Genomic DNA, 21,263 nt, shown 5'->3' on the forward strand with positions numbered 1-21,263 from the left:
GGGTATAATGCCATAAGGCTCCTTTCTTTCTTATTGTCTGAGGCATCTTGCCTTAACTGGATTATAAATTCTCTGATGAACGATTGCTTCCTCTCATGTGTGGGTACAGTGCATAACACAATGGGATCCTCAAGTCTAACTGGGACCTCCCAGCACCTATTGTCATACCAAAAGTAAATAGTAATCTGTCTTTGTTGGATCAGGTATCAAAATCCCTCAGCTAACAACATCCCACCCCAAGTCAGATGTCTCAATCCCAGGGCCATGAGACTGAGAAAGACCTAGAGGAATCTTAACAGGTATAGCATAAAGACAGAAAGCTTCTGTTAAGTGTCTGGTGCCCAGTCTTTGCTCTGAATTAAACTAAAAAAACTGGCACATCTCTCCTAATGATATCAGTAGCCCTCCAGCATAGTAGGCCCTGGAGTATATGTCTCCAAATGTGAAGCAGCTGGTTCCAGCTGCATATAACATGACTGTCTTGGAGAGGGTGATACATTCATATTTCCAACCCGAACAAATGGACATCTGAAGTCTTCTTACAAGTGATAGTCCTACTTACTTAAGGCCATCACTTGCTTCTAAAACTACTGTCCTAGTTACTTGACCCTGGATGTCAGCAATTTATAAACTGACATTGAGACGAAAAATGACTATTTGGCAAAACGCCTCCGGTAACTTCTGATACAGCCCCTGGAAAAGGATGGTATTTATGTTCAATTTTGTCCGGTATACTTCCGGACAAAGATTGTGCTTTGAAAGAGTCTAAACTTTTTGTAGTGAGTGGCAAAGCGGTATATCCAGTGTGTATCGTTGAGAGATGGCCATTCCTCACTAAACAAACTGTCAAAAGAATAAAATACACTGGAGAGATGATGACATCTTAATATGTGGAGGTTGCACTCCATGAAGGGTCAGTAATGTATGGCAAATCACCATTGGCAGCACAGATCTTCCATTTGCTTGAGTGGGATTTATGAATGTGCCAGGAGACATGAAGACCAGCACTCAGATATGGTCTTCGGACTGGAGAGCAGAATATTGCCTGTTGAACACACAAACTATGTAGATCTTCCCAATGAAAAAAAGAAACAACCCAAAAACCTAACTAAGTATCTGGGAACCAAAAAGATTCCCAGCTAGTGGAATAATAAATCACAAAAGCTCAACATGTAAAAAATAAATTCTATGCAAGAGACATTAATCCAAGAATTAAGGCCTTTGAAGTGTAGAAATATGGTATTATGATAATCTCATGTCAGAAATGGAATTGTATTTCTGTTAAATATCCCTGTTTTTTTAATCCTACATTAGCCAATGTAGAGAGAGAACATAAAGAAAGCTCTAACTTTTAAATAGAGACCACTGCAAGATGGAAAATGTGCATACAGCACCTGTTTACAAATACATCGGCATCTGAAAGTGCTTGCTTTAAGGGATTAAATGTCGGGACTATTGGCAGAATTCAGAACTGAGTTTGAATTTTGAATGACCCAGCTTGGCTGAGATGCCCGACACCTGGAGTCTATTGGATTTGATGCAAAAGCCAACATAAATTAGTAGCACAGGTGTTTCAATTTCAGATATGCTAGTTTAGTGCTACCTTGTGTCCATGAAAATTTCATATGCTGCTGGAGAAGGAACCCTTCTCCTTCTTCTTTTCCCCTTTTCTTTCTCTTCATTCCTTTTCCCTCACCCCCTTTTTCCTCCATTTCTCTTTCTCCTTCTCGCTTTTCCTCTCTTCACCCTCTTTTGATGTTTGAAAGCAATGTATTGTCACGTGATGGGATGAAAACATCCTTGTTCAGCAGTGAGATCTTCCAGGTGAGTCATTCTTCTCCATATTGCCTTCTGCCATTTCTTCCTCCCTTTTTCTCTGACCTTCCCTTTCTGCTCTAGCAAATGTGAATTTGCCATGAGCAAGTCAATGCCAACTCATTGACCATTCAGTTGGCACACCTGGAGCTCCAGTCCCAGAGAATGTCAACTAATAATTGGGCAGGAACGAAGCCTGCCTCCATGATTCACGTCAGGAGCTTACTCTGAGAGTATTGCAGCTGTTCACACAGTAAGCTCCTAATCAAGCTGGATGAGGGGAGTAGTCTCCAGCCCTGAGTAAGGGGTGGGCTAGGGGGCCATTGCATTACAGTCACCTCTGGAGCCCAGTGTGTGACTGCTTTGTGACTGACACGTGCATGATAAGATTATATACCCCAGCTCTCTCCCATTTTATTGACAATACCCAACCAAAATTCATGGAACCATTGTAAAACGAGTTTTACACAGGTTTTAACTACTGATGAACTTTTATTGATTACCGCATTGCTAGGTGCCTTGTCTTTTATCCATGAAATGCTCCATGTGCACACATGCGTTGATTCTGTATTACCTTGAATTCAATATCCAATGTCTCCTACGTTCCTGGGGAGCTAGTGGAAGGAGCAGATACTCTGGGATGAGTTGATAGCTTGAGTTTGCTCTGTGTCTCAGCCCACGCATGTGAACCACTTTCCTGTGAAAGCTATGGACGTGAATTATGTTCCTGTCACTAACAAGCAGTTGATATCAGCTGTCATAGCTGTCCATAGCCAACAAAGCCAGGAACTTGAATTAAACAAGTACTGGCCTTCACAGGAGGGGAAGGAGGAAGTGGAGATAAAAAATTAGGGTTAAGGAAATGTAAAAAGCCATGGCATTCAAGGTTTGTATAAGGCAGCTGGAAGTTTCTCTTGGTATGGCCTGCTATCTGAATGCAGCTTCATTGATAGAGTTTGCAGCTGAGTTCACCACATATCACTTACATCGTGTATGCGCTTAATCCTGCATTGGTGATAGTGTCACAACGCTGTTCTGTTTTTTTCTTATTAGATTTGACCTGGGAAATTACCCAGGGTTCAAGATTCAGACTTTGATTCTGTTTGGGTGTTGAAAATGGAGATGGGCAAATGGATGGGTTGATTTTTGTTTTGCAAACAACAGGAAGGATGTTCTGACTGGAGATGAGGAAGTCTTAATTCTGTTCCCAGTTGTGCTTCTAACCTGTTGCTTAATGTGGGGACCTTTTGTGTTGATGGCTCAGTTATAAGCTGAGGCTAAGAAAAAGTACCCATATTTGTAAAGCACTTTAAAATCCTGGGCTGGTGGGCATTATAGAAATTCTAAGTATAAAATATTGCAAGTTGGATGGTTGACTCTGGCTCACTTAGAAAAGCATTAAAGCATTGAGCATATATGCTTCTGTCTCTATGAAAGTGGAAGCAGAAGTGGAGAGGGACAGGGCATTGCAGACCCATTGCTGTTGTTTGCGAAACCAAAATCATGGTGTTAACAACCCAACACCAAAAGCAATTGGTGAGCTGAGATGATTGCAAATAACTTCCCATTTTGCCCATCAATTATTGAGAAGCTTTTCATTTGAAACGTGCACATTGAAAAAATTGAGATATTGCAAGTTTACTATTTCAGATTAACACTGTCCCACTAAAATCAGTAAGAGAATTAGATTAATTCAATTGCTAATTCATGCAACAGACAAAGTTGGGACTTGTGCAGGTAAATAAAAGCAATGCCATCTAAATGAGTTCTTAATGTGAAGATAGAAGATGGAGATAGGCTAACTCTCTGGGGCAGAGTAAGCCATCTCCTCAGTGTAACAGCCACCGGTGCAGACGTATTATCGAAGTACAGCTGTGTTAAACTAAGATTTGGTCTTTTGAATCCAGTGTATCAAAAGGTTTTATATATAATTTGTTCTGGACAGCTGCATTGGCAGCACAATACAAATGTATGTAGATAGCAAGTAACTAACGTTATATTTATAAATATATATATATGCACACAGGGATATGTGTGTTTATATATATTTGTATATGAATAGATATAGTATATCTATAGAAGTGAACATTTTTAAATGCTATATATGTATATGTGTAATGTCTTATACATATAAATATATGGTCCATCATTCTAATTCCATGCACAACTGCACTATAACCATTGTGGTTTATAAGATCACACTTCATAGATGCATGACTCACTGGCTTCATTCATGTTTCCATATGTATGTAGAAACATAGCAAAGCAGACATTCCTAGAGACATTGCAGGACAACCTCATTGAGATGGACATTCTCACCTCCTCCCGACATGACGGTGCTTACAATGATGGGTATGTGACACTTATGTGGTCTTCCTGTTTACTGTACAGTCATTATGATCCTTGCATGAAAACATTTGGCCACTTCCATGATTTTTTAAGGGCAACACCATTTTTGCGTTGTCTAAGATGGCTTCCAAAATGAGGTTCCTGAGCTTGAAGCACAGCGTCCTGTACATATTAATGGTGCTTCATTAATATGCTAATGATCCATAGCATCTCATTGGCTTTCTTTGCTGTTTTGAAAGTCATTTCACTAATTAAGATGATATACCTATAGCAATTTGCAGTCCCTTGTGGACTAACGTTCCTTGCATTTCAGTTAAGACTTTAAACTACTTTCTTGCTGGCTCAGTGATACTGATATTCTCCAGGTTCATTGTCTTGGAAAGATGCAGAAGTATCTTTTAACTTTGATGACAGTGATGCTGGTGTAGCTTTTAAAGCCAGGCCTTTGATGTTGAGGCAATATCCTATTCTGACATTTTTATTTAACCTTTGAACATGTAACTTTTAAGTTTTAAACTGCTTCTAACAGCTTAGCTCCCATCAGCCTGTCTGAAGGTTTGCACCTTGGTGGTTTCCTAATTCAGTAGTCATCAAGAGTTCCAGTACTGCTTGGTATAGCTGGTCACTGCAGATGCCTCTTCAATAGGCACCAGTAAACCTGTATCTAAATAAAACAAAGCAAATCAAAATAGTGGAGGCACTGCTAGAATTAAAGTGGTAACATAGTTCCCTAGTAGAAAGGATGAATTGTGCTTTCGCGCACTATACTTATCTCGTATTTCCAAGAAGCACGGTTGCTGTGCTAGTGTAAACACAGATTCAAAGTATCCCATGTTCCTTTAGACTGCACAAATTGTTCTGGGATTTTTTTCATATTGATATGTCTGCATGAGATGATTCCCCACCCCCACCCCCCCCATTAGTATGCATGCATCTAAGAGATAAAAATATAGGGTGCAAACCAAATTTACGCCAAATGAAGGTCTGGCCCATAAAACTGAAGTCAAAAAATACTAGCTGCATCAGGTTCTGATCTTAGTTCTGATCCCATACAATTGAAGATGCTCCAGGTTTTCACTGGAGAATCAGACATGCCACCCAAGTTGTCACTGTTTCGCCTTTTCCTCTTACTCCTGAAAAATATCCTAGAGTAGAGGGATTTAAATGCTCTCCACTGACTTTCCCCCAACTCCCAGGGAAGTCAATGGGATTCCTCCCTCTGACTAACAAGGCTTGGACTAGATGCTTTGTATTGTTCTCTGGGTGTGTCTACACGTTGCCATACAGTGACATTGCTACGGCGCCATGCTTTAGTACTTCCTTTTGGGATTAATTAATGGGATTAATAGGATGCACTTCCTTTTGGAAGTACTAAAGCATGGCGCAGTATGGGTGGTTACTGCACCATATGCACAGCGCATGGGTACATTTTGTTGCTCTGCTGGCATAGCAGCATGTTCGCTAGACCCAGGGAACGCACCTCTACAGCAACATCGCTGGTGGTCGTAAATATGCATGACACACATGATCGTTATGTTGCCGTAGCATGTCGTACAGAGACTGGCACATTGCTATGTTGCTGTAGGGCGACATGTAGACATGCTGTCTCTCAAGCCGTATGTCAAATATAGGGGCCAAAATGTGGCCGCTGCATTAATGTTGCTGCAGTGGAAAAACAAGTGCCACTGCAGCTTGTGAAAAGACCTTTCCCCGTGCCCGCTGAGCGAATCAAAGCAAAAGAGTCTCTCATGCTGTGATCAGTACATTTGGGCAATGCTGGGGTGTCTCTGCCCTCTCACACTGCTCTCATTCAGATCCCCTCAGATGGTTTGGTAGGAGCAGGACGAGGGCCCCTTCAGTACTGCTGGCATGACTGGTCCACCCCAGCTGTATTTGGGATGTCTCATTTCACCACGGTGTCAGCTTCTTAGGGAGACGTCTCTTGCCGCTGAAGGCTTCTCTGTGGTATTCGTTGACACTGTGATGTTTCTCCTGACTCTGTGTGACTTGTCTGTTCTTTTCTTTTCTTTTCTTTTCTTCTTCTCTTCTGTGCATGCAGTCCATGTATTTAGAAAGCATTGTGTGAAGCTGTTTTCCTCGCCCCGACAGCCGCCGCCATGACCATGCTCTGAATTCTCTCTTGGCGTTTATTCTGGGGAGGAGTCACCTGCTTCTTTGTCTTTCTTCCCTCAGGCACTTCCTGTTTAAACCTGGAGGCACCTCGCCCCTCTTTTGTACAACGTCGCCAGGATACCCCCTGACGTCCAGCACTGTGTACTCACCTCCCCCTAGGCCCCTTCCCAGAAGTACATTCTCTAGGCCTGCCTTTAACCTGAAGAAGCCCTATAAGTACTGTAACTGGAAATGTGCCGCTCTGAGTGCCATTATCATCTCAGTCACCCTCGTGATCCTGCTGGCATATTTTATCGGTAAGCTGATTTCTCCTTTCTTTCCTCTATTCTGAGCTCCCTGCGGTGCAAACGTTTGGAAACTGCAGTGCCCAGGCAGTGACACTTGTAGTCACTAACACATAGGCCTCTTAGTTATGCCTGCGCAAGCCCCTTGATTTCACTGGGGTTGCTGGGTGGTCACAGGGAGTAGAATTGGACCTCTTGTGCTTTGCAGTGGGTGCATCTACACGTGCAATTAATATGAAGCAAGAAATGCATCTACCTGCGCAATAAATGCATCTACCTGTGCAATCAATAGGATGCATCTACACGTGCAATTAATATGAAGCAAGAAATGCATCTACCTGCGCAATAAATGCATCTACCTGTGCAATCAATAGGATGCATCTACATGTGCAATTAATGTGAAGCAAGAAATGCATCTACATGTGCAATTATTATGAAGCAAGAAATGCATCTACCTGCGCAATAAATGCATCTACCTGTGCAATCAATAGGATGCATCTACATGTGCAATTAATGTGAAGCAAGCAATGCATCTACATGTGCAATAAATGCATCTACCTGTGCAATTAATGGGATGCATCTACATGTGCAATTAATGTGAAGCAATAAACTCTGGAGTTTATTGCTCCGTGATGCATCGTTTGAATTTGCGCTTGGGAACGCAGCACATCGAGCTGGGTCAGAGCAACCCTGGTTGGCGGGGAGCACCAGGGATCAGCCTACCAGCCTGGGGCTGCTCCATACCAGCTCAATATGCTGTGGAGGGGCTGGCTGGGGCATGAGGGTGCTCCAGTGTGGCTGTAGCCCCCAGGCTGAAGTACTCTCATGCCCCAGCCAGCCCCATCAGTGTCTACACATGCAGTGTTACAGAGTAAAAAACTCTGCAGGAGGATAGTACTTGTATTTACGTGTACTATTCTGGTGTGGAGTTTATTAGTTTACTCCAGCCTAATTGCCCTGCACATGTAGATGCTGAGACATTTACTGCGTAGCTAAATAAGCTACTCTGCAGTAAACGTCTCATGTAGACTCGCCCTCTGGTGCAGAACTGGAGGCAAACCTGTTCCATATGCTGTGCTGTTTCTAAAGAGCATCAGTTGCTTTTCTTGTGGGGAGAATATAGCGAGGTGAAGCAAGTCCTACATTGTCTCCTTGTTAAAAAAAGCAACCTAATCATGCTTCTATCCCAGTCAGTGTGAGCTTCCTTCTTCCACCTTCAATGGAAAGAGGGTCAAAACCCAAACCCTGAAATACAGCCTGTGCCCTTACTCCACTGCTTACTCTGAAGCTAAATCCTGTTTGACAGAAGCCAGGTCCATGGTGCACAGTGCTGTTCTGTCAGCTAGAGGTGTGAAAAAATAACACCTCCTGGCCGAAATGGCTGTGTTGGCAAAACCCCTTATGTATTCACCATTTGGGGAGATGGTGCAGCTACACCAGCAGCAAAACCCTTCTGTCAGAGTGAGCTGCATTTACAGCAGGGGGCTCTGCTAACATAGCTATATAATTATAGCTATAGCAGCAGCAGCTTCGTCATGTAGACAAGTCCTTTGTGGTGTGAGTAATCCTGTTGAAATGAATGGAACGAAGGGTGAAGGAGGAGAACTTGAACTAAGCAAATGGTTCTGGATGTGATCCCTCAGGATCTTCTAAGGGGAAGTGGGAAGAATTTACTTTAAATACAGGTCTGTGTTGCTAATGCAGCACTGGCAGTTTTATTATTTTATTTTTTTGGCTTGTGTGCAGTTAGTTTCCTGGGTTTCAAAGGTTTCTAGTGCTTATTATAAGGAGAAACCAACTATCAAAGGTGAAAAGAATATTCCTTAGCTTACAAGGCTGAGGTGTAACCATTCATTTTTCTCCCCATTTTGCTGATAAACCCGGCATTCAGGTTATAAAGATTCATTGCTAGAAGCCTCTTTTAAATTGGCAGCAATACAAACTCCTGTTATCCTGCCCCTATGGCTGTAACCACAGGTGAAAGAGCCTGTTTCACATGGCACAAGTGAGCCATTTTCTTTGATTTTACAGTAACTTCCTGTAGGTTAATGATCTATAAAATGTTGCGGTTAGAACCAGAAAATCAGAGCCTGCATTGCAAGATTTCTCACAGTCATTTCGCATGTGTATAATTATTGCTGCCACAAAGGATCGCTTTTACCATGTTCCCTTGATGTGCATTTCTTTAATGACTGATTCGTTTCCACTGCTGCCTCGTACCACATTGGTCACTTTTGTAACGATGAGAAGAGGAGCAGAAATGATTAATTTAGCAGTATTAAATCAGTAGTAGCTTGATAGAATGTGCAGCCAAATTTCATCATTTGCTACTTATGCCTGGGCCAGCCTGCCTCATTTATCCTGGTGCACTGAGCAGGGTTCAACTGGACGTTATCGCTGTGTGTCAGGGGAATCTCTGCATAAGTCACTTAGAACGTGGGTGTCCATTAATTATGACTGTGGATATATGTGCAGTTTGATGCATCACAGGTAGCGGCGGATACTGGCTTGCCCCTTAATATTCTTCTGCTTAAACACCTTTACAAAGTTTTGAAGGAAGTCAAAGTCCTGTTTTACTTCAGGCACTCCTGGGTCCATAGAATATGTGAAGGTCCTTTCCAAATGAATTTTGTGGCATTTGCCAGGCATTGTATATGGCTGGCAAGATGCCAGGAATGCTGATCAAGTTGAACTGCTGCAATTATGGGTCATAATGGCTAATTTCTAAAGGAATTATCAATTATTAAAAATCAAATTAATCGGTTCAGCTCAGCACAAACATATTTAACCAAGACTGTCTCAACCAGAGCCAGTGTTCTAATCAGCAGGCAAAAAAGCAGATATTTAATTAGATTTTGATGAAAAATTGTGTTTAATTTCAAGTATAATCAATTATTAATTACTGTAATGAGTGACTCTGACTGGGTTTACTAATTAACTCATTTAAAAATTATGAATAACCTTTTCATTTGTAATTATTTTCTACATCCCGTCAAATTGCAGATAAGAATTGCATCACCTAACCCAAAAGGAAAAAAAAAAAAAAAAGATAAAAAAAATCAAAAGAATTGTATATTTCTCGAGTCCTGGCAAGAAGTGGGGTATTCTGTCAGAAATTACAAAGCGCTCAATAACAAAGCATTTTTTAACGTGCTTATCTGTTTGCAAAATAAATTCTTATTTATTCTCTCAGTATTGATATTTATATATATGCTAATTTGTTTGCATGGCTATATAGATACCGTAACTCAGGTTGACTGTAATTCTCTCCTATTGATTTCACTCAGACTGGTTGAATGGCAAAGGGACTACTGGACACTGGGGGCGTCTATACATGTGCTTTACTGCGGAGTTAACTAATTAGTTCTGCAATAAAGCATCACTGTCTACACATCCAGCGCTATTAGGCGAGAGTAAACTAATGAACTCCTCTGTAGGATAGCACTTCCTGACTGAAGTATTATCCTACGGCCTGTATTATGCACTGCCCTGGCTCCATGTCCTGCAATCCTGAGCTCACGTGTAAAGACTGTGCCAGGAGAAATAAACTGTGGTGCAAACTGTACTGGACTTTATTCAGGCACATTAATTGCTTGTGTAAATGTGCCCACTGGTGGCAAAAGCTAGCCCATATGGTGCCTTCTGAGTGTTGTTAGCTTGGCCCCTTGATCTTATTTGTTAAGAGTAAGTGTGGAAATTGTCCCTTTAGTGGCCATTGGCTTCATCCAATGCTGAACAAAGCCATTGGAAGAATGTTTATTGAAGCACATAGGTTTTGGATCACATCTATGGCAAGGTTTTGCATTTAATTATTCTTTCGCTTGTGTAGCAGTTTATGCTCGAATGGAAGGAAATTCACAGTAGCCACCAAGCCACAGTCTTTCATTTATATTATAGAATATCCCCAGGCAGAGTTTTCTTACACTGAAGAGGGAAAAGAGGAAAAAGTTGAGGAAGTCCACTAGAGATGTTGCTATTGTTGGTATCTTTTCTGTGCCTGGTGTCTGGATTCAACCATGGTGGGCAGAAAGACAGAATAGGCATATCAGCAGTAAAAGAAAGAGACTGCTGGTCTTTTTCTGAAGCTTTCTGCAGGAGCCACTTGCATTTTTGAAACACATCTGAAACATTTAGTAAATCCTCCACTTAAGGCTTAGAGCAGCAAAATGTTTTCCCACTATTTTACTAAAGATTTTATGATCTTTAATAGTCTGTGTCTTATCTTGCTGGGTTGTTTTTTTTTCATTTAAAGATCTGAAGAGAAAAAGTGGGAAATAAGGAAGCGCCCAAAAAACTTCAATGGCTGGTAACCTCTAGGGAGAAATACTTAGCTGTGTTAATCTGAAGTCAGGCAGAAGGCAAGGCAGATTTGCACCTTATAGACTAACTAAATCAGAGATGCATAAGCTATCATAAGCAGAGACAGATGCTGTGAAGGGACTGCAGGAGGCAGAGCTGCTAAATAGGAAGTGGTAATTAGAATACAAAGGGAAGAAAAGGTGGAGGAGAACGGAAAGGACACTGCTGAGAGAGGCAAGGTGGGTAGGAGAGAGAAAAACAAAGCAGTTAACCATTTTAAAGGACACAGCATGTTATAAAAGCTAATCCAGGTAAGAGGATAAGAATCCATAGTCTTGGTTGTGACCAAATTTAACATAATCCAGTCTGGGGATGGTTATTAGGGCTGTGCGAAGCGATGGTCCCTGATTTGATTCAGCAGAGATTCAGCCTGATTCGGTGGCTGAATCTCTGAATCCAAATTGAATCGGAGGACCCTTTAATCTCTCCAAGTCAAATCAGAACCCTCCAAATCGATTCGGAGAGATTCAGAAAGATTCGGAGATTCGGACGTAGACACAGGTTTGCGGGTGGTTCATGATCACTGCGATGCTGGGGTGCATGGAGCGTCCCACAGGACCATGAGGGGCTCGCCAGAGCATTCGGCAGCAGACCCAGAAGTGGACCAGAAGCACTTCTGATCCACTTCTGGGTCCGCCAGGGAGTGCACGGGAGCACCTCTGTGGCCTCCCGGCTCAGTGACTGGCACCCCCTGGGTCTGGGCAGGGGCAGCCGGGGTACCCCTGCAGCCAATCGCCAAGCCGGGGGAGGGGGCAGTGCGGGGGGGGCCCAGCATGCTCTTCGGTAGACCCGGAAGTGGACTTCCAGTTCACTTCTGGGTTTGCCGCTGAGCACATGGAGAGTCCCATCCCACCCTCCCCCCTCCTGTGGGATGCTCCATGCGCCCAAGCATCACAGCAATCACGAGCCATGCCTGCTACCTCAAGGTATGTACAAAAAACTTTTAAAGCTGTGTCCATGTCCAAATTGCTGATTCTCCGACTCAACATTGAATCTTCAGATTTGGATTCAGCCAAATCGAATCAGGGACAGTGATCTGAATCAACTAATCAAATCACTGTCCCTGTATCGGGCTGAATCCAGATTTGGATTCAGCCAAATCGAATCAGGGACAGTGATCTGAATCAACTAATCGAATCACTGTCCCTGATTCAGGCTGAATCCAAATCGAATAGGGCCCGCTTCGCACACCTCTGATGGTGATCATCATGTTATCTTGTATACATTGTGATCTGGTCAAAACTTATACTGGGCTGAGTCACTGTACTTGAGAGAGAATGGCAAGCAAACAAGAACAAAGGGTATTAAGCACCAGAAACTGTATTTCATAGGAATTAACCAGGTTTTTTATTTACTTGGTGCACCCCTTGCAAATGTACAATAAGCTGCCTACTAAGGCAATGGCAACAATGCACAGCAAAGGTTAGTGTGCATGTAGCTTAAGGAGGAAAGGAGCCAAATATCCAAATCTTGCAGGGGCTGGTTTGCTAGGGTGAGCACTCAAAAGAGAAGAACCGTAACAGTGAAACTGCAAAAGTGGTGAAATGAGAGGCAGTGAAAGGAAAGACTTTTTCTCTAGTCCACTTGTAACTAACCCACAAATTTACTGCCCTGTGAGGTCATGATGACAAACATTACGGCTGTAATTTTACTTGTCACTGTCTAGTTATACTGTTTTCAGTTATGCACAGGAAGACTGTACTACAGTGTTTCCTGCTCCATGGTATTTAACCATCTGGCTTGTGGTGAGATCTCCACCCATGTGCCAAGTGACACAGGTGGCCAAATATCACCTCCTTTCCTGCAGATCTGGACGATTTTGCTTGCAGGGGAAAGAGCCTTTTTTCAGTGCAACCTAAAGAGGTAGCATTTGGGGAATCTTATGTGTAGTCTTGTATTGATAGACTTTGAGGGGAAGGTTGGGGCCGATAGGTCTTGGATAGGTCTTAGATAGGCAGATAGTATTCAAAGCTGTTCTGCCTATAGAGTCTTGGTAGTGTTGTAGCCATGATGGTGGAGGAGTTATGTGAAAGGCAAGGATTTTTGGGGCTGATATCTTTTAGAGGACCAACTTTATAGTTGGGATAAAGTTAGACACACTTTTGAATGCAAAACTTTCTTCTTCAGGTCACAGACCTACAGAGTCTTGTATTTGGTATAAGGACTGTCAAGAAAGCCATGCTATCACTCCACAGCTTGGGAGTAAAGCATCTGCCCTCGCAGGCCGCGTCCTGATGACCTTGGATGTTTGGTTTCCCTGGGACAAGTAGCAGCAGCAGTCCCTTGGGAATGCCCAGGCCATGTGCCCTCTGGTGCGTGGCAGATTACCCTAGGTGGAGTAGGGGCGGCTAGGGCCAGCAACTGTGCAGGCCCCAGCAGTCTTACCTGGGGTCCTGGGGGCTGGGAAATCTGCAGCCGCAGCACATCTGGAGCTGGGAGCCTGGGCGGCAGCTGGAGTGTGACTCCAGTCGGCTAGGCTTTGGTTTTGGGCGATGCATACTGCCACCATGTGTGCTGCGCCACCTTTTTTTCCATGTGGATTTTTTTTGACCCCAGGATCTCCCAGGGTCAAAAAAACACGCGGTGCTGCAAAGTAGCAGCCTGAGGAACGCCTGAATGTGTGGTGTGTGGCGCCACAGATGGGTCTGCGGCACCACATACCACATGGCTGCGCTCATCTGGACATGGCCACAGAGATTATAAACATTAGAAATGGAAAAGACCTGGTAGGTCATCCAGATCTTTCATGCCTACCAGCTGTTCGGCTGCTTACTAGAAACAGGGCTGGCTTGTAAGTGAATTAGCGCTGGAGAATAGGTTCTTTCTTCTGAAACAGAAGGTATTATCCACTGCCTGATGCAGATACCGGGCTAGATGGAAGCATAACTTGATGTAGTTAGGCACTTGCTATTTTCCCTCATTTAAGCATGTGCTGCGGTTGTAATGCACAAACAGTAAAAGAGATGAGCATTTGATTCAAATTAAAGCCAGGGATGGAAAATGTATTACGGAGCCAAAACAGGCACTCATTCGATTGGAGTCAGATCTCTCTCTACCATTTCAGCTCTCCATTTGTTTGAACTCCTTACAGCCACAGCTTCACTTAAAAAGCTGCGAAGCTTGCCACAGGCAAAAGGCTTTGACAATAGAGTTGTTCTAGGACTGCGATGTGTTTATAAGGCATCTCTCTTTTTGTTGTTGAAAGATTGTCCCAAAAGCTAACTTCAGCTCAATTTTGCCATGATTCTTCAATGCTGACTACAAAACCTAATTTAAAGCAGTGCTGCAAAGCTTTTAGCTCTCTAACTAGTTTGCTATGCAGTTGTAATACACCAATTACCATGGTGTCTCTGTGCCACCTGAGGTCAGTAAGTGGAGTCAGTAATGCTTCATTCTTCAGCTTGCACTCTATTTATTTAGCCTACATTTATAACTAGGTTTTAATTTATAACTATTAAGACTTTCACTCACCCTAACTATAAGCCAATTTGTTGCCTTGCTAACAGGTTTCTTTAATTTTCTGTTTTCATTTTTATTTTATCGTTCAGGATTAATTCGTTTTCATTTTCTTTTGCGCTTTTGTATGTCGGCATTTGCTTTTTTCCCTGTTCAGTTCACAGGAGCCTCTCCATTCTTTATTTCAATCAAATCTCAGCCTAAGGAGGACACAAATGTCATGCTAACAGATCCTGCCTAGCAGAGCCTTCACACTACACAGAAATGCTGATGTGATGCTCAAAACAGGGGACTTGGCACCAGGGACTTGGCACCAGGGATCTACTCCTTGTTCTGTCACTGAGTTACTGTGCCCATTTTAATTAATATGTTTAAGCCATGATTGTTTCGTGGAGAGAGTAAAACATAATTGATATATGCAAAACATAGTGATCCAGGGATGAAAGGTGATATTGAAGTGTAAGGGGTGTTATTCAACAGAGATTTTTATCATGATGGTCCCTATACATGCATACAAGTTGGGCTCCTTTGTGCTAGGCACTGAAGAAGCATTATAATCCATGACAGTCCCTCAAAAATGGCTGATTGTCTCTCCAGTTTTTCACAGAGGTGCCATCACCACGGCATCTAATCACCTTCCAAGAAACCGCCTACAAGAACATTTATAAAAATGCATTGTGACATGTAATATTTGTCTGAGAACGATGGGCTCGACTCTCTTCTCAAACACATCAGGAGCGATTCCATTTACAGCAAAATGGGTGCCGGGGGCGCATCTACACAAGATACTTTACTGCAGTTGACTAATTAGCTCCGCAGTAAAGCATCACCATCTACATATGTGCCCCTATTAGGCTGGAGTAAACTAATTAACTCCATCATAGGATAGTACTGCCCAACACAAGTACTACCCTATGGCTGAGTTATTGTCTCTGCTACAGTGCACGTGTCGATAGTGACTGGGGCTACCTGGGACATGAGGGTGCTACAGTGCAGGAGCTGCCTGCCACCTAGTCCTGAACTGGAGCACCCTTGTGCCCCAACCAGCCCTTCTGCTGCACATTGAGCCTGGTCAGAGCAGCTCTGGACTAGTAGGGTGACCCCCTGTGCCCTCTGCCATCTGGGGCTGCAGTCCTGGACATGTGTAAATGCTGCACTCAGGAGCAATAAACTCCAGTGAGAACTGCACCAGGGCGTATTGAATTGCAGTAATATAATATGTAAATGTGCCCAGGAAAATCAAACTCAGTCTTCAGGCTCAAATAGAGTCCACAGTATTTTCCCCATGCCCCCAACTGCAACAGGAGTTGGACCAGACCTTGGGAAGGATTACAAACAACAAACCTCCTCATTCTGGAAAGTGATCTGATGAACAGCGGATGATATGCCTGTGCGATGCCAAGCCTACTAGCCAGTGTTAAATGCTCTCATTGGAAATCTCAGTGTGGAACTCCAAATCTTGCTCATGTCCATTACCTCTGGGACTCCGAGGCACGGAAAGGACTCCAGCTGGATGGAAAGGTGCCATCCAAATGGACCTAATGACTGTCACTTGAAAAGGGCTTGATTTGGAGCAGCTCACAGGAATCCCTTAGTTTGTCCCACAGTCTGGGCAAGGGGAATTTCTGAGGCCTGCCCTTCTATGTGCTAGCCTCATTCACACTCTACTGTTGTGAATGAACAGCATCAAGGGCAATGAGGGTGTTCAGTGTACACATGCAGGATGAGCTAGAGCAAGCCACCTGAAGCAAACTGGAAATAGAAGCTTACCCTGGTCAGACTTTCACTGAACAAGCAAATCACTCTAACCTTCCCCCCTTTTCCAAGCCCCAGTCTCTTTCCCCACCTCCCCCACCCTGAAGTTGTATAAAATAGCTACAGCTCTCCAAAGTGCAGTTCAATATATTGCTATCTCAGTTGCAAGGAGAGAGCAGAGAAGGTTGCACTTTAGTACTGTACCTGTAAGCAAGATACCAATCATTGGGGAGAAGAAACAAGTGAAGGACAAAACTCAGGAAGGGCAAGTCATTTCCATTCCTACTCTGTCCATGATTTTTTTTTCTTCTGCTGCTGCTGCTGCTGCTGCTTTAGGCACATTGTGGAGCTGAGAAGAACTGAAATTTGGTTTTATTTGATCCCCAGACCCAGAAGAAACCTTTTGTGTTCTAGGACAGCAAGCGACTCTTTTTTGTTTTGTGTTTTTGGCTTGGCATTATGTCTTTGGACAGCAGCCACAGTTACGTTTATAGCTCAGGCAACGGGAAGCTGAAATGATTTAACTGCAGGTTTCAAATAAAGGTGTCAGAGATACAAGATCCTGCTTTAGAGCTATTCTTGTGGCAATCAATTCATTCAGACAGGTAGTGGGAAACTAACCATGCAAACATGCTTATAGATCATTCTCTGCATTTAGGGCTTCTATACACATGCAGGGATGCTGCTCTGATGTGCTGCAAAGCTAGTGCGGCAGAGCAGACTCAATTAATCAAATCTGCTGGAGCGCAGAAATTAATGCATTCCAGCAGCCTCCAGCATCACGTGTATCAGCGTCCCTGTGCTGAAAAATGGTGGCGGGGCGCTTTGAATCAAAGCCCGTCGAATAAGCTTTAGTTCAAAGTGCCCCGCTGCCATTTTTTCAGTGCAGGGACGGTGATGCACACGATGCTCAGGTGCTTTTAATCAGCGTGGCTCACTAGTTAAAGTGCCCCAACTTCCCTGCCTTGTGGAGCATGTCTCTAAACCCGCTTTGAGTCTAACCAAGTTCCTGATATTAATAATGTAGAGGATGAGGGAAACTCATAATCATTTATAAACCATGGGAGGGGAGCTGTCTTTTGTCAGAAATATTGCTTAAAATGATAGAAGAATTATCTCCTGTTCTTGGCAGAAGCTAACGAGAACTAGCAACACTGACTTCCTTTAGAAGCACTTACCTTATAAACGATGGCCAGCGTGCAGACTTGGAGACAAGTTTAAAACCTGAACATATTTTGAACTTTTATAATTTTAAGGCATGTTCATTTTATAGCTTCAGGGGTTTATTAGCAAATAACTTTGGCTTCTTCAGATTTCCATTTTCCATGCTCAAGAAAGCTGTACACATTCACTGCTGGGTTTTACAAAAGAATTTCACCAGAAATCGATAGTGGCCATGTCATCGTATTTCTGTGGGGCCCTCCATGCAAGCATCTTGAACTGCTTAACAGGAGCTTTAAAAAGTGCATTAAAAAAAAAAAAGCTTGATGAAAATGGAGGCATAATATGGTAACAATTGGTAGTAATCTCTGGCACCAGGACACTGAATTCTTACTTGGAGAAATAGTTCAGTCTTTCAAAACCACACTAAGAAGCATACTGACAAAGGAACTCTCAAAGGGACTCATGATTCTGGGCCTGTTGAAGTCAATGGAAAATTTCAGATGATGTGCAATGGGCTTCTCAGCATTTCATAGAGATTAGGGCCAAAAGGGACCCTTAGCTCATCTAGCCTGACCTACTGCATAATACAGGCTGTAAAAGTTCACCCAGTTGTCTCTGTACTCAGTCCAACAAGTTATTTTTACCTTTCTAAAAGGCATCTGGTCTCGATTTGAAGACACGAAGAAATCGAGAATCCTCCGCTTCCCTCAGTTGTTTATTCCAGTGGCTAATCCAGTGCCTCATTTGAATTTGCCTGGCTTCAGCTTCCAGCAATTAGTCCTCATTATGTCTTTCTCCACTAGATTAAAGAGCCCTTCACTACCAGGTATTTTCTCCCCACGAAAGTACTTACAGGCAGTAATCAAGTCACTTCTCAATCTTCTCTCTGATAAACTAAACAGATTGAGCTATTTAAATCCTTCACTAAGTTTTTTTTCTGCAGCCCTGGAATAATTTTTGTGGCTTTTTCCTGTACCCTCTCCAATATTTCAACATCCTTGCTACAACATAAACTCCAGCACTGGCAGTGCTCCTATATCATTCTCACCAATTTTGTACAGGGGCAAAATGCACCGCTCTTCTGCTCTCTCTTCCTTGGGTTATACACTCAAGGACGACATCAACCCGGCATGTGACAGAGTCAATGAGAGTACTTAGGACAAGTTGCTTGCCCACTACAATCCTTAAATCTTTTACAGAGTCACCGCTTTCTGGGGTGCAGTCCACATTTCTTATGCCTGGCTGTATAAAATGGCATTTGGTGGTAGTAAAATGCATTCCGTTTAAATGGACCTAGTTTATGGAGCAAGTCAAAGCTCTTTGTACAACAGCTCTGTCCTCCTCATTATTTACGCTTGGCCAGTGTTTGCATTGTCTACAAATTAATTTTATGAACCACAAATGTATATCTTCTTCCAGATCATTGATTTAAATGTTGAATAGAATCAGGACAAGTACCAAGCCACTAGGAAGACCCCTACTCAGTGCTGATTCCTTAGCGATGAACACTTTTGGAGTCTGTTCACTAGGCAGTTCTTAATCCCTGTAATGTGTTCTGTCAATAGTATAAAATGTTGGGTTTTTTTAAACAAAATGTCATGCAGAACTGAGTCAAAGCATCTTTCAAACAATAAAATAAGGTTTGTTTGATAAGGCCTGTTTTCCATAAACCATACAGATTGGCTTTATTTACATTCCGATCCTTTAATTCTTTATATATTCTTTTGAAATTTAGTCCTTTTCAGTTATTTTGCCCACATTAGATGTAAATTAACCAGGCTCTAGCTTCCGTATCATTTTTTGAAAAACAGCCCAGCCTTAGCACACTTCTAGCCTTCTGGGCTAGTACAGACAGTCAAAAAGCTAGAGGATGAATCGATTCAGTCATTGCAGGTTAGTCTAAACTGCAGAGATTAAATTGAGAAACAACATATTCACTTTAGATTCAGAAAATGCAGCCACATACATGCAGTGGCTTAGGCCAGAAGCTGTGGGGACACTAGAGCATGGCTTTCTGGTATGTAGCCAGCATGGGCTGTGTATTTACTTCCTCTTCCTGCTGCCCCAAGGTCTCTGGGATTTGCAGTCCAGAATCACAGAAACAGGACTCTGCAGGGTTGCTTATCACTTCTTTTTCCTGTTTCCAGGTGCCTCTGGGATTTGTAGTCCACAGTCACAGCCAGCAGTAACTGTCAGTAAGTTTAGCAGGGCAGGGCAGCTGTACTTGGGGTAAGGCGGGGGGTGGTTCAGCCAGGGAAAGGAGTGTTTTACCCTCCTCCCTTGCCCCAGACCTCAGCCGAGGTTTGCCTGGGGGAGGGGTGCCAGTCTCTGCCCCCTGCCCCAACCCTTCTCTGCTAGAGCAGACAGCACAGCCCAGACCAAGGCAGGAGAGAAAGCTGGGATGCTGGGGAGCTCTAATTTAACTTAAACCAGGAAGGGGTCTGGGACAGAAGTTTGATAAACCACTTTCACCCAAATCAGTTAATTCTGATACTACATTCAACCAGGTTTATCTTAAATCAGTTTCAGTTATTTTGAAATGGGTTGATGTGCACTGAGCTTCTGTTCTGCTACAGGTTTTAACCATTTTCTGATGGCTTAAACCACACCCCGTGTGGTCCATGGTTCCAGGGTATTCCCTGCCATTCCAAGGTTTGTTAAAAATTAACTCATTATTCCAGAGACCTCATCACCTGCTTGTTTCAGAATGATGGGTGCAGGTTATTTGAACCTTCCTATTTTTAAAAGTATCCATCCCTTGTGGATGAATTTTAATATCCTCTTCAGTTACTCATGAACTGCAAAGGACCACTTCATCCTCATAAAATAGCATTTCATCATCCTGCTTCTTTTCACACACAGAATAAAAACAGTTATTAAATGCTTCTACCTTTCATGAAGCAGTATTAACCACATTACCACTTCAGTCTAATAACAAGCTTGTGCTATTCCCAGGATTTCTTTTCTTCCAAATAAACCTTAAAAAAAAACGTCTTATGTCCTTAGTTCAAACAGTCGTGATTTTTCCTCGATGTACTTAATTTCCCCTGATCAGTTTTCTGCACTTTTTAACCTCTGGATTTATAATCATTACCCTCCATTTCCTCTTTGTTCCATTCCTTATATATTGGGTTTTTTTTTTCTTTTAGCCTTTAATTTCTGCCTTTACTTCAACACTGAACTAGGCTGAGCTTTTTACTAAAGTTTTGTCTTTTCTTCTGGTTATGGAACCATTGGAAAATTGCTTCTATTTAGAAATGGGCCAGAACAGTTGAGTGTCGTTGATCAAGAGCTGATCTGGGCTGTACTTCCAGATGGATCTTTCTGAACTTGATGCTTACATTACAACATTGTGAAACCACATGTCAGTGTCACAACATCAAAGCCTCTCTTTCCATGTTTAAGCCATCACTGGTTATAATGATTTTTTTGGAAAACGGTATGCCTTCATTTACTTCCCTTTTCTTTTTCCAGAGGAAGGGAATGGGGATATGGGTTCCCAGCTCTTATCAGTAAATTTTGCTTGTATTGAGATTTTATAGTTTTTATAAACCACCGTTGGGGGGGGGGTGAAACCCCATCAACAGTAAAAGTGCTGGCACAGCCTTTACGACAGTGGCACAGATGTGCTGCTATAATCTTCATTTCACAGCTCAAATTGACCTTTGCACACAAACTCTAAGAAGGAATCAATTTTACAGATCTTAATATCTAGCGAAAGGAGTTTTCTTTGAATCCGTGTTTTTATTTCATACTAATTACTGTGAAATAACATAATTTAATTGCAGTTAAATAGAGAGAGAAAGAAAGAAACATTTCCCATAATGGGTTTTCTTTCACTGTTTTTAAATACCATGCATTTGTGTGGGGTAACTAGTCATAATAATAGGCTCAGTTAGGGGTGTCAGTGACAGTGAGAAACATTCCTCAGTTAGAGTTCAGTGATTC

At 42.7% G+C, this 21,263-nt stretch overlaps 1 protein-coding gene across 6 annotated transcripts in view; it reads left to right on the forward strand.

Moving 5' to 3' along the window:
* TENM4 (teneurin transmembrane protein 4) overlaps nucleotides 1-21,263 on the forward strand; it is a 766,508-nt gene that overhangs the window by 527,186 nt on the left and 218,059 nt on the right. For all 6 annotated transcript variants that reach the window (XM_059722139.1, XM_019493579.2, XM_059722142.1 and 3 more), the window contains 2 exons: nucleotides 4,069-4,167; nucleotides 6,358-6,593. In XM_059722139.1, the coding sequence (XP_059578122.1) occupies nucleotides 4,069-4,167; nucleotides 6,358-6,593 (335 nt within the window). The remainder of the gene's footprint in view (nucleotides 1-4,068; nucleotides 4,168-6,357; nucleotides 6,594-21,263) is intronic.

The sequence above is a fragment of the Alligator mississippiensis genome, chromosome 1 (assembly GCF_030867095.1).
Source record: "Alligator mississippiensis isolate rAllMis1 chromosome 1, rAllMis1, whole genome shotgun sequence".
NCBI lineage: Eukaryota > Metazoa > Chordata > Crocodylia > Alligatoridae > Alligator > Alligator mississippiensis.